The sequence below is a fragment of the Epargyreus clarus genome, unplaced genomic scaffold, assembly GCF_041222505.1.
Source record: "Epargyreus clarus isolate Ecla_fem2 unplaced genomic scaffold, WU_Ecla_fem_2.2 ptg000032l, whole genome shotgun sequence".
Classification (NCBI taxonomy): domain Eukaryota; kingdom Metazoa; phylum Arthropoda; class Insecta; order Lepidoptera; family Hesperiidae; genus Epargyreus; species Epargyreus clarus.
In genome coordinates this window covers 7658103-7671900 of record NW_027332237.1, presented here as the reverse complement: position 1 = coordinate 7671900, position 13798 = coordinate 7658103, and the positions used below count along the sequence as shown (strand labels likewise).

Sequence of the window (13798 nt, the reverse complement as noted above, 5' to 3'; positions counted from 1 at the left end):
AGAATGTGAAGTATATGTAATTCGACTTGAAGAAAAAGCAACTATCTGAATTTATTTATTGCAGCTGAGTTTAGCGTCTTTGTTATTAAACAGGTAGGAGTGGCGGTGATACGCCCAGACTCGATCACAAAAGGTTGTACCATCTTTCTACTAACTCGTATAACTTGAAAATCAGATGAGTATGAACTATGTATGTTGGGAATGAACCTGGAACCCACTGCTCCTTTATGCGGATACTGTTGTTTGTGCACCATATAAAATATCTACACTACATCACATCTATATGTGTAGTGTAGATTAATAGATTATCAGGGTGCCTTATATATAATATTAGGGCACTAATAGTCACTTGTAAAATTAAATTCGGAATTTCTACATTTTTTATCACTAACTAAAAACATAATAAAACGCATTTATCCAAAATAATTTAATTATATACACAAAATAACTTAAAATTACTTATACCATCTACATATAACATAAAACGATAATACTTAGAACAAAAATCACAACACTTTTAATTTTATACTTTGCGGAATAACTCTTAAGAAAAATTGTATAATATAGTACAGAATTACACAAATAACACTAAGGATAATAAATATACATGTGAGAAGAAATACGACTAAGTTCACTTGGTAGTACTCTGCCCAGGACATGTTCGCTGCGGGTGCACGCAGATGCTTCGCTCCGCCGTGCCGCAGCACGTACTCCGTCCACCAGATGACGCGCTCCAATGGAGCTTGCGGCTGATCACGAAACACAGTACGTAGCCGAATTATGTTGTTTTTATAACTGAAATTAGAAAATTTATTTACCTTTCAAATTTAATTTTTGATAAGAATGGACAGCAACAGACCCTATAGACCTTTACGTAGTAATTCATGATTTTAAGACCATAGACTAGGTAATTCTTGTATTGATTCGTAAAGTAACACTGCTGCATTGTTGTTTGTAAGATTTCAGCAAAGCTTATTCAAATGCATTCAAATTGTACTGTTTATTCTTTAAATATTCCTTGAATACTGCGGTAATGTCTCTTATATTTCAACTCCTCAATATCGATTGTATCTGCCGTATCGACATTAAATAGAACTTCTATTTCTATACCCAAAAAAAGCTGAATTCTGAATATATTAGATGACGTTTCTTTTTTTTTAAAAAGAATTTAAAGCGAAGCGTTTAAATAGGATTCCAAAATATTTTCTTTAATGTTCATATTTTTAAGTCTGAGCGTATGGAAGACCAAATACGGATAGAATATAGGAACATATTTTTATGGGATCTAGAGGATTTCCAAAAAAATTGCTAGTAATGATATATTGATTATTTAACATTATATTGATTTTTTAACACATACCTTGGATCTTCAATAACAGTAAGAATAGCATTTTTGAACCCGTTCTCGCTAAACAACCCCATTTCAAGTTTCATTCCAATCCCATGGCGAACGTATTTCTCCACGTTAAACCATTGATCAGCTATCACAGGAATACCGATCAGAGGAACTCCGGCGGTAATAGCTTCATCGGTAGATTGTAGACCTCCTTGCATTATGAAGAGTTTCATTTTTGGATGCCCTGTAAGTATTATGTCTTTAAAGTAGATCGGAGCAATAGAAAGTAACGTGGTTCGACTTACGCATGTAGCGTATCCAAGGCGTCCCTAGTTTCTCAGAGGTAGCAACACATTTGTGGCCGTCATCAAGAAATACTATCTGAGACATTTATCATCTGTTGGACTGCATGCTGGTTTCTTACTTCTATATTAAAATAAAAAATGTTTGGTGCTGTTTTGTTCTGGCCTTTTTCTGGCAACGTTGTGGCCGATCTCAGGTAGAACCTTAATCCCAATTGGACAAAACAAAACCTAAAATAAGAAAAAAACAAAAAATTATCCTTTTGCTGCTTGCGATCGTTTTCATAACTCTAAGCATGACTGACATTTATTACTGAGAGAGAGAGAGAGAGTAAAGTAACCAAATTAGTAAGAGGTCATTGCCATCATGTACATCATAAACTAACTCCATATAGAACGTGGGGTTCTACCGATAACAGCTCCGTTGCACTTCCTGAGAACTAAGATGGTCGCTTAAATTTATGACAGCTGGCATCTAGTGCATATGCTAGTAATAAAAGTTACTTACGAAGAAGATCAGATTGTGGCAGCCATTCTAACACCTTGATATTACTTGGCTTGCCAGGCAAATCCTTGTCCCATTTCCATATTACATCGTAGGGCAATTCGGAAAATACTTTCATCATCATTTTTATCTTGTGTGGCGGCAATACTGACGGTTGAACGTTTGTTCCGAAGCTGAGGTAGATAACGCCGTGTTTTGATGAATCTAGGTATGATTGGAGATCCTGAAAGTAGATTAATCATTCAAATGTTATATATCATTACCTACACTCATATTCGTATATAAGGTCTCGGTCTCAATCTATGAACCTAAACACCCAGACCTAATATTTTTTGTTATATATTATCATTCGCTAAGGGAAAAAAGAACACAATAACTTTTTAGTAAAAAAAGTCTACTTAGTATATAAATACAGTTTTGTTGATAGAAAGCAAAATAACACGCACTATAATGTTACAGCATCATAATTTGAACCTAATAATTCATACTTGAGAATTTAATAACAATTGAATAATTTATTTTAATTAATTCTAATTTAATTCTCAAAGATAAATACGAAACGATTAAGGTTAATGGTAAGACATGCAGATTTATACGTAATAGTATTTTCTCTATTGTATAACTACTGAGTTTAACTCATTATAATTATATTCAAAACATTAATACTAATTTAATATGAATTAAAACAACTGTATACTATAGAAAACAATAATATGAGAATTTATTTCTTAGTAGTAATAAAAAAAGATAAGATTAGTAACGATGAAATTAAGTTAAAAAGACAATCGTTGCATTTAATAATATTATTAAATAAATTTTATTGTAAAATTTTAAATACTTTAATGCAAATGAATTACATTTAATAAAGGAAAGTTAAATAAATGAAGATAAGAATAAAGAACGCAACTCATATTAATAGGGTTTCCTTAGTGATTAACGAAGATAACGTTAATATAAAACCACTTAATGCCATTTATTAATAAAATCAATCTAACCAATTTTTACCTATTAAAATTCGAAACATGTCGTTGAAGGGATTTTAGGAATAAGTTACCACTTTTCACCATCACTCACCACCACCAGGTCTTAAGATAACTAAAGGTGATTGGTCAAACGCAATCATACTAGAATATCATTAATTAATATGCATGCACGCTTAATAAAACTGCTATAAATGTACATGTAGAAAATCTTTAACATCATCATTACATTTAATAAAAAACAGTAAAAAATGGTGAGTCATTAAAACTTTAACACATTTGGTAAAGATAATTCATTTGATGCAAATCAAAGGCTGAGGGCAACAACTCTTTCGAAGGCAACGATTAAGAAATTCCAGAGTCAAATAAACCGAGAAATAAAAATAAACATAAAAGGGTCAGAATCTGAAACATAAAATTTAAGATCAAGGTGAAGACCGCCAAAACACATGCACACCGCGGTTTTATAAATTAAGATAATTATCAAGAAAGTACTGATAGTACCTTAATTCAATAAATAAATTATTATGAAACATTTAAAACTTGACTTGTAAAGCTTAATAAAGCTCAATAATAGTGAAAGTTTAAAAGCCATAGCGGAGAACTGAGGGTCACAGGCCCAGATTTCAAAAAACAGGAATTCAATTTTTCAATTAATTTTAAGTAAGTATTTTATTTATTTTAAAGGACCCGTTGTAATAAAGGCAGTGAAATGGCTAAAACTTTCACAATTATGATATGAGATTGACAGTTGCTCGGAAGCTAAAAAAATGTATTTATTGTGAGGAATCCAGAAGGAAATAAAAAAAAAGTAATAGGGATACTTAAAAAAGTTAAACCGACAATAGGTCTACCAGGTCCAATTATAGCTAAACATCGTTTAAATCCATTATATACAAACGAAATTTCGTAAAAAACAAACAAGCCATAAAGTAGGAGAAGAATATTGAAACACGCTCACCGAAATGTTATATAATTGTAATGATAAATTAAGTAACATAAATAATTAATTAATATGTATGTAAGTTTGATAACCCTGCTATAAATGTAATTAAGTAATAGGTACTTATAATATTTAAAGAATTCTTAACATCATTATTACATTTAATAAATAATTGGCCAAGTGCGAGTCGAACTCGCACACGGAGGGTTCCGTACCACGTATTTATTTTTATTTTTAGTATTTTTTATCACAGTAGGAAGTAGCTTCATTAGTAGGTATATGCATTTTTAAAATATAAAGTTACATTACATAAAATTTAAAGGTAAAACTACTGTTTTTCTCTAAGGACTACTGATCTTGCCTACTTGACCTAACCTGCTATCGTACCGGACCTGCAAATTGATGTTTTTACGACTGACTTGGACTTCCGCCGGTATTACGATTGGGTATTGTTAGTATGGATCGCTGTGTGAATTGTAATATAGCGACAAATCGCTGTAATACAACAGGGAGAAAAGGCTTAGATGATGAATCGACACTCGCAGTTATCCGGCAATGGTGTGACCCTAACCTTGTGAGTACTTTATTTGATTTTCCAAATATACTTTACTAGTTAATTCAGAACTGTTTTCTGTCGTCCTCAAATCCTTGTTTATACATGCTTTAAAAGTTTGATGGAAGTAAATCACAGTATTATTACAGTATTAAGGCTTGCACTGGTTTATAAAGGTATATAGAATTTACTTCAGCAGTATGGTGGACTAACGTATTTAATTTTGCCTTCCAAAGATCGAAATCATATGATAACGTCTACTAGGCAGACATTGTCAAATTGCGTATTTTGACAGGCAAAACATTCGATATAACATTTCTAACAAAAGGTGTAAGACCTATTTTTAGATCCTTTCCAAATTGTATATATTTATGTATTATATTTATGTAACTAAATGAAATGCACTTTAGCAATGTTGAAATTAAGTAATGGATTGAATAACGCAGAAAATAGTAGGACCGTTGTAGGACATCCTATTCATCCAAACAGAACTAGAAATACATTAAGCTAACAAAATAGTTTTGTACCTTGGGCAATTCCTTTTCAGGATTCTGATGCATACCTCCCATATAAATCACACTTGGCGGCACTGGTTGGTTATCAATCCATATAGGATGCACATTGAAGAAAACCATGTCTACATTATTGTACAGTTCACTCAGAGAAGGAGTTTCAGGTCCAAATATCTTCTTTAGCATCATATTCTCCTCGTATTCCAGAGAATGGGATATCTGCTCAAATTTATACTGCTGATAAATTTCCCGAATCTTTTCCCATAACGTCAGATTGTACAGCCTCTGACGTACGACCACAGGCTGGAACAGAGGATGATTTGGTGCTCCCACAATCGAGTTCGTTCCCACCATTGGCCCAAAAGAACTTATCATTATCACTGGCGCTTTATAAATGTGTGAAAATATCAACGTTGTTCGCACACATGCTTCCACAAGTATTAGATCGAAATGGTTATTTTTGTTTTTGATTATATTTTGAACCTCATCGGTTTGTACCTGCTGCTCGAATATATGAGCGAAAAGATGGATAAACATCTCTAATTGAGCGTTCATGTCATTTCCAGTACCCACTGATACTTTGTTTAGATCATTTTCCCACACACTATAAGATATATCATGGACATCGATTTCTGTTAGATTTCCAGGTGCTAGGTTCTTTGGAAATGCTGGATCAGCGGTGATCACGGTGACGTCATGGCCACGTCGTGCCAGTTCTTGCGTGATAGGACGAAACACAAACTGATGACTAATGGACGGAGTTGGAAACACTGCCAATATTCTCGCGGCATCCAACACGGCTGTTGCACTCAGCACTACGCATGCTAACACTGTATGTTCCATTTTGGAGACACGCTATGACTGAACATGTTATAACGTTCAATCTGTTTATATGCAACACTTTTACATATATTGCAGATAAAGTACGCGTGTAGCTTAAATATGGCATTCAATTAATACCGCCGTAGCAGCAACCACCATTTTCCTTAAACGCTAGATATATGACCCTTAAATGCAATAACTTGCAACCATCCAAACAAATGAGTTGAATGCTTAATCAACTTTTTAATAAATTTCCTACATTAAAATTTAATTTGAATAATGTCATACTATGCTACAGTAGAGTAGAAGAGATTGAAATACACATTTAAGTATCTTTACTTAACTTATTTTAATCTTTTAAAATTATACTATTTATATACCTATAAATTATACAACGATTAGAAAATTTATTGAATTGTTTTAATACAACAAAACAAAACGAATTTTAACAAGCAGTAAAAAATAAAATTAATATCAATTAATATTATTAAACTCCGATAAATTGTTAAGTATATAGACGCTTAAAATTAAAAAGGACATAACTTTCGAAACATTGAGTATTTCAATGTTCCCAGAGAATTTTCTATACTAAATCTTTTATATGGATATATATTATAAGTCTTTATAATTTTAAAATACATATATTGCAAAAATTTGATGTAATTTCTTAACTCAAAGCAATACTGAATATTCCAAAGATATAAAAATAGAAAAAGTATTTAATAAGTTATAAATATTAAATTATTACAAATAACCAGCAAATATGTTAAATCAGTATGGCGTGATAGTAACACATATATTCATAAATATATTTTCTACATTATATAAACGCTTAGCCAAATCACATTTATCATAATAACTGACTAAATTAATTTAATGAGGAAGTAGTATATTAATATGTTTCTTTAAAAAATATATTTTCCTTGTCACAGTTAATAAACATGTATTTTTAAGGTAGCAGTACCGTCTGTGCGCAACCACAGATGCGCCGCCCTGAGGACTAAGCTGGAATACATCAGAAAAGTATGTCCCCCTTACCACGCCTTTCAAACCAGAACACAGAAGCGCTTAACACTGCTGTTATTAGGTAGAAATAGGCATCGGGTTGGTGCCGCCGGAGTCGAACTACAAGTCGAGCTTTTTTTTTTATATATAATATAGGAGTTCAGACGAGCATGCAGTCCACCTGATGGTAAGTGGCTACTGCCGCCCATGGACATCTGTAATCAACCCCAGATAGGATTAGATATACCTACCTGAGGTCGGCCACAGATGCGCTGCTACCCCTGAGGACTAAGCTGGAATGCCTCTGAAAAGTATGTCTCCGTTACCACACCCTTCAAAACGGAACACAGCAGCGCTTAACACTGATGTTATTAAGCAGAAATAGGTGTGGCGGTGGTGCTGCCGGAGTCGAACCACAAAGGGTTCTACCACCTTTACAACCATACCATAATTTACGAGCTACCTTCAATTTTCACTACGACTTCAAGACATAATTACATAATTACACATGGAAGTTGTTTGTATAAAATGTTGAATGTCATTTCCATAATGTAGTTTATAATAGAGCGTCATTAAGTATCATTAAAAATGTTACAATCATTACGTAACACGTAATTACCTACTATAAAATTAGTCGACATGTTATTGCACTTGTAATTTGATAATGACAAGATATCTGTTTTTAAATAGGAAATCTCCATAACTGTGTATTCACTATGTCTTGTACAATCAAAACTGATTATTGCACGACTCATGATGCGAAGCATCAGAGAGTGCTTTACGATCGAAAAATTTTTTTCGCTTCATTTTGGGGGTTATTTTTATTATTATAGCCTTGATAGTTCACGGAATCAAGATATTTTGCATACTATTGACGAGATAATTTAATGGAGATTAATTCCATACTTTTCAAAAATTGATTTACTGCAATAGAATTGGAAAAAAACACCAAAATAGGTCAAAAAAATTTCCTGTCCGTCATGTGTGAAACCTGATAACACTGTAACTTGTGAAAAATCCATCATTTGAGTTAATTTTTTTTTTAAAAATTCTAATCGACGATTGTAGGTCACTGAATGCGAATAATTAATTCAGTGTCGTTTAATTGCAATTAATAAAAATATGGATGGTGATATATCTATAGATATTATGTACATTTATTCCACCAGGGGCGCTTGTGCAGTACCTTCTTCCTACTACAGCTGTTTTTTCGGCAATTAATTTTGAACGACTTAAGTTTTTTTTCTTTTTTTTTTTATATTTCATAATTAAATGAGCATTATGAGTCGTGCACTTTTGGATTTTCCAAACTTTTTATTAATATTATTTCCACAAGTGGCATGATGTTGGTACCATCTAAAATCAATTTTTGCACCGCTGTGTTCTGTACCCTCACCAGGAGTTTTTACGTTTCGACAAATATGACTGTTTTGGTATTTGTTTACGTATTTCCCCATACAAATTCCAATCAGCGCCCCTAGCGGATCGTGTCAGAACTAGAAAATCGTATGAGCCAATACGTAAACAAATACCAAAACAGTCATATTTGTCGAAACGTAAAAAACTCCTGGTAAGGGTACTGGTTTGAATGTTGTGATACGAAAGGACATAGATAGGACTTTAATCCTATTTGCCGATGTCCATGGGCAATCGTGACCATTTATCATTATTTAACTAAATTTTAACTGGACTCGTGGCCAACCTCCACGGTTCAGTTTACACGGAGGTTCTTGCCACGAAAAATGTGAAATGAGCAAAAATGGTATAAAAAGAGTTTTCCTGCAAAGCCGGCGATGCTTTAGCGACTTCTCTGATATTGCAAATGTCCTTAGGCGACGTTGAATACTTTCCATCAGCTAGCACGTCTGCTTTATGGTTCAATTATAAAAAAGGTGGATTGCGTGCTCGTTTTCAACTTTAGAAAAACTTGTCTTATAGAAAAAACTGAAAAAAAGCGCATCGTAAAGTATCGGTTGCGGTTTTAGAACATAAGTGTCCCGTACGTAGTAATACATGTTATAGACATGTTTTCTATGATAACGAATTACGCTATCTGTACTTAAACAGCTCTTGGCATCCGCTTCTAAGTTTATTGTGTCTGGCAACTAAATAATGTTTAATCATGAGCTCATGAACTCACTGTATACAAAATGTATGAAATGTAATATTGACGAATCGGATTCAAATTCTTTATTTGCCAAAACACAGTTATTACACAGATATTATGTACATACGATAGTCCAATGTGTCCTACCTGTATTAGGTTTGAAAAATACAATTTTTTTTTACAAATTAAAATTATTGACTAATTAAATTATGATAACTGAATGACATTAAGTTGATTAATAATAATTATTACAAAAGTATCAAGTCAATAATAATATTATATAATCATGACACAAATAACAAGTATCACCAAATAATTAATTACAATAAAATTACTCGTAAATGTGGATAGCTTAAATTGTCATTAAAATAAACATAACAATAACAAGTAGCAAATGAGTATAACACTAAAGTAATTAATTATCCATTTTTATAATTAAATAATTATCCATAGATAACTACCACCGCATAATAGTGTTTTTTTCCAGTATTCCTTCACAGTACAGGCGATACTACTTTGGAACGCCCTGCCCGAAAACATTACGAAAGCCACTTGTAGGAACACCTTCAAGAGAATGGTTCGGGAGCATTACTTACGTATGTCCTCCAATACTTGAGTCTTTCAACTTTCCTTAATTCACTGTGTTGTATATATTTATTTGTATATATTATATTTTTATTATATATTTATATATTATTTATATTTATTTATAATTATTATATGTAGATATTGTATGTTTTTTCCCATAGTTGTATTTCTTGATATTATATCATTACTGCTTATGTTTATGCCTACCACATGCTATCGCCATCACCCAGGGTCGACTGGCAGAGAATGCCATTAGGCATTAAGTTTACCTTTGTAACCCTTAGTTTAAGGTGTACAAAAATAAATAAATAAATAACTGTGATTAAACTTAGATAGTTTTTTTTTATAAGATTGAACTAGGAAATATGCGTGTGACAGAATTACAATTGAGTATTAGTCTTATTTTAAAATTATTTATGAAACTGACATAGCTGACATAGCTCTTTCTTGTAATTTAAGAAATTAATTTTCAATAATGTTAAAGTATGTTGTAAAGCTATATTTATCTTGTTTAATATTTATCCTCCAAATAATAATTCATGAGTACTGGAAGTGTATTGTTCAGAAACATTATTGTTTATTAACATCAACAGTACTTACGAGCCAGTGTTACGCTATAATAAGGATTATATTTTCTTTATGATGCAAATTTTAAGAAATGTATCTTTTTTAATTATATTAAATTTTAATGATTTGAATATTTTATACTAAATTAACATAAGCATTAAAATATTAATTTGTGTAAGTATTAAATTTAATATTATTTAACTGGCTGGAAAAACAAGTGTGGTTATATTCTTCTGTTTTCTTCTTTTTGCGTTGTTCGAATTACGACACATCTTTTCCTTGGGGCAAATACGCAGTACGAAAATATAATATACAATAATTTAAATAAAAACAGGATAATTAAACTCAGGTACGATACTGTTATTGTATATTGTCTTAATTTTAATGGTAAATTCATTATATTATAATTAAAATTTTAGTTTTGTTCTTAAATACTGATATTTCATGTTTACTATTTCAATGGTAAATTTAGTTTAATTATATTAAAATCTTAGTTTTGTTTTAATGTGTAAGACAACTTTTGTTTAATAAATTAGTCATAATAATTTAAAATATCTTTATATTTTGCAATCTTTTGTAGTTAATCTATTACATGCAATTCACTTGGTGCTAAATAATCACTTTCTATAATACAGGTGTAGCTGGGCATGCAGTCCAACTAATGGTAAGTGGCTACTGCCGCCCATGTACATCTGAAATTAACCACAGATAAGATTAGGTTCCTACCTGAGGTAAGATATGCCTCCCTTACAAAAACACGTCAGCGCTTAATACTGCTGTTATTAAGTAGAAAAATATAGGTGTAGCGGTGGTCCCTCAAGAGTCGAGCCACAAGGCACATGCACGGGAATGCACGTATAAGCTTATCCTCAATAACTAATCCTTAATGTCACCCCATCCATACAGAGATAACTTACGGTATCACATAAGCTTTTACACGCGGCTACACCCGCTCCCGCACCCAGATAATCTAATTGTATTTTCTAAAAAAAAGTAACTTATATGACTAATTATATTTAAACTATCGAATTTGGTAGAACTCTGTCTTTGTTTTAACTCCTCTGCCTCTCCTCTGCGTATGCACTGCTGTGTGCTGGTTTGAAGAGTGTGGTAAGGGTCACATGCTTGTCCGAGGCGTTCCGACTTACTCCTCAGGGATACCATGCAATTTTGGACGACCTAAAGTAGAAATCTTATCACATTTATTGTCGACTGCCATGAGTAGAATTAGCCGCTTACCATTACGTTCAATGTGTGTTTGTGCAACTTCTATATTTAAAAAAACCAAGTCGGATAAGTTATTGTTGAATTATGCTTAAGTTGAATAACGGACAAATACTTTTATACATATAGATAAGTTTAAGGGCACTTACGATGTCCAACAGTGCATCGGTAAAGTGGAACGAAGCATGCTTATCTTACAAATCACCAGTATATAACTGTTATCAGCGACATTATAAGATTACAACATTCAACGACAATTTAAGATTCTATAGCTCCGTAAAACTTTTCTGTGAAAAAGTGTTATTTTTACCTCGCTTTTATTAGCTTGACCTGTATGTATGTAACGGAATGTTTTAACAAGATTTTTACCCACTTTGAACGTTCCGATTAATTTTAAACTTTGAACAGTTATCAAGAACCGATGACATTACACGATTTAATAATTTTATTCGTTCTCCTCATCAGGATCATCGGGAATCAGAATTAATGATTTTCCTCGTACGATTTTTGCGTGGTATTTGGTTTTTAAACTATAATTATTGTTTATAATTATAGAAGAAGCAAACTAGGATGCAGTATACCTGACGCTAAGCGGCCCCTGCCGCTCATTGACATCTATAATCAGTCCCAGATAAGATTAGAGTCCCATCTGAGGTTAACCACAGATGTTATTATTAGGTTGAAACGCCTCAGGTAATGTTTTCCGTACCATACTCTAAAAAACCAGAACACAATAGCGCTTAACAATGCTACATTAGATAGATATAGATGTGTTAACGTTTAACTGCTATATTAGGCAGATATAGATCCGGATTCATCCGGATTCTTCCGGATTAGAAAACTTCAAATTACTTTATGAATAAAGTAGGCACGGAGAAGTAAGATAGAAGAGGATCACAGTATAGGATGACTTTCACCGACGGTCGAGGAGTTTGTGGTCCGCCTCGCACGCTCAATGTATGAGCGGGCGGAGGCCGGACCATACACGATTGACCACCTGGGGGGCGCCCGCTCCCGCGGGAACTCCCTGGACTGGCGACCTCCGACCATCAGGAGGCCGACCGTCTCCTCGGTGACGAAACATAAGTACCGAATCACCCTCTCAACAGTGGGATAATATATTTTTTTATATTTTTTCATTATTCTATTATGTTTTAAGTAACATTATATTATTATGAATAAATATCAAAAATCCGGGGGGTATTTACCACCTGAGAATCTGCCCGGGCAAAGAGGGTATCCTCGAGACCCGAAATTCCATGCCCACCGCCCTTATGTTAACATTGCCTTAGCATATGAGAGTCCCGGTGGGCATGACGTCCCAGCTGACTGACTGACCTTCACCGAACTGGTTAATGGATGAAACGTTTTTCATATCAAATTTAATATGTCAAAAAATATATTGCAAATGGGTTAACTGTTTTTTTATCTTATTAACATACAATATTTAAATAGTATTGAAATGCTTGAAAGATGTAATTTATAAATAATTTTAACAGTCTATAGTGATAGATATCTACATCAAAAAACGCATCATTATTTTTAAGTACAGCATATATAACAGCAAATTATTTCCTCATTTTCCATATTTGGTATTTTTCAAGTCTTAAATTGACGCAAACACAAAAAATACATCTGTAAACTTCACAAAAGATAAAAACTGTGTGTGAATTGTAGATATTATCATATAGTATTACATAACATACTTTATTGTCTTTATTTTTTATACAAAATACGTTTTTCTTTGTTGAAAATAATTGTATCTTAAGCATTTCAAGGATTATTCATCGCATATAAAGCTATTCACCAATTTCCAAAAATCTTAGTGTTTGATGTCACAAAGGCGTGCAAAGTGTTTACGATTTTCATAATAAGTGTTATTACAGATGTAGATCTTGCAAAAATCTTAGCAATATTTCCAACTCCATCTATAAGCCATCAAGTAGTGTTTCGTCCGATAACTCACGAACTTGCTAAGCGTGGTCATGAGGTGGTAGTAATCACCACTGATCCAGCATATTCGAAAGGAGGTGCACCTCCCAATTTGACAGAAATAGATATACATGATGTATCTTATAAACAATGGAAAGAAACTATGATTAAATATGGAACTAATAAACAAAATGAAATAACTAAATTTTTGAGAATGTACTTAAAAGTTATAATCACAATTTTTGAAAAACAAGTAATGAATGATGAAATTATGGATTTAGTCAACAAGAAGGAAAAGTTCGATTTGTTTCTAATTGAAGCATGTGTGAGGCCTGCTCTGGTGTTTTCCCATATCTTCAAAGCATCAGTAATTCAAGTCAGTTCGTTTGGTGCTATGTTGGGAATGGACTCATGTAGTCGAT

At 32.7% G+C, this 13798-nt stretch overlaps 2 protein-coding genes across 2 annotated transcripts in view; one reads left to right on the top strand and one right to left on the bottom strand.

Moving 5' to 3' along the window:
- Positions 1-418: 418 nt before the first annotated feature.
- Positions 419-5980, bottom strand: LOC140755027 (UDP-glucosyltransferase 2-like). The gene is made up of 4 exons (XM_073090201.1): positions 5147-5980; positions 2147-2366; positions 1361-1580; positions 419-795 (listed from the first exon to the last, which is right to left on the bottom strand). Exons 1-4 carry the CDS (start codon positions 5972-5974, stop codon positions 507-509), a joined length of 1557 nt encoding a protein of 518 aa, XP_072946302.1. The 5' UTR covers positions 5975-5980; the 3' UTR covers positions 419-506.
- A 6926-nt stretch (positions 5981-12906) lies between these two features.
- The window catches only part of LOC140754963 (UDP-glycosyltransferase UGT5-like), a 128797-nt gene continuing 127905 nt past the window's right edge, over positions 12907-13798 (top strand). The window contains exons 1-2 of the mRNA XM_073090123.1: positions 12907-12919; positions 13331-13571. Of these exons, the coding sequence (XP_072946224.1) occupies positions 12907-12919; positions 13331-13571 (254 nt within the window). The remainder of the gene's footprint in view (positions 12920-13330; positions 13572-13798) is intronic.

Excerpts from the sequence above, each read along its gene's own strand:
- LOC140755027 (XM_073090201.1), bottom strand. The coding sequence starts at position 5,974 with ATGGAACATACAGTGTTAGCATGCGTAGTGCTGAGTGCAACAGCCGTG. Across the intron at positions 2,367-5,146 it reads CTGAAAAGGAATTGCCCAAG|GATCTCCAATCATACCTAGA; the intron begins GTACAAAACTAT and ends ATCTACTTTCAG. Across the intron at positions 1,581-2,146 it reads GCCACAATCTGATCTTCTTC|GGCATCCAAAAATGAAACTC; the intron begins GTAAGTAACTTT and ends TAATACTTACAG.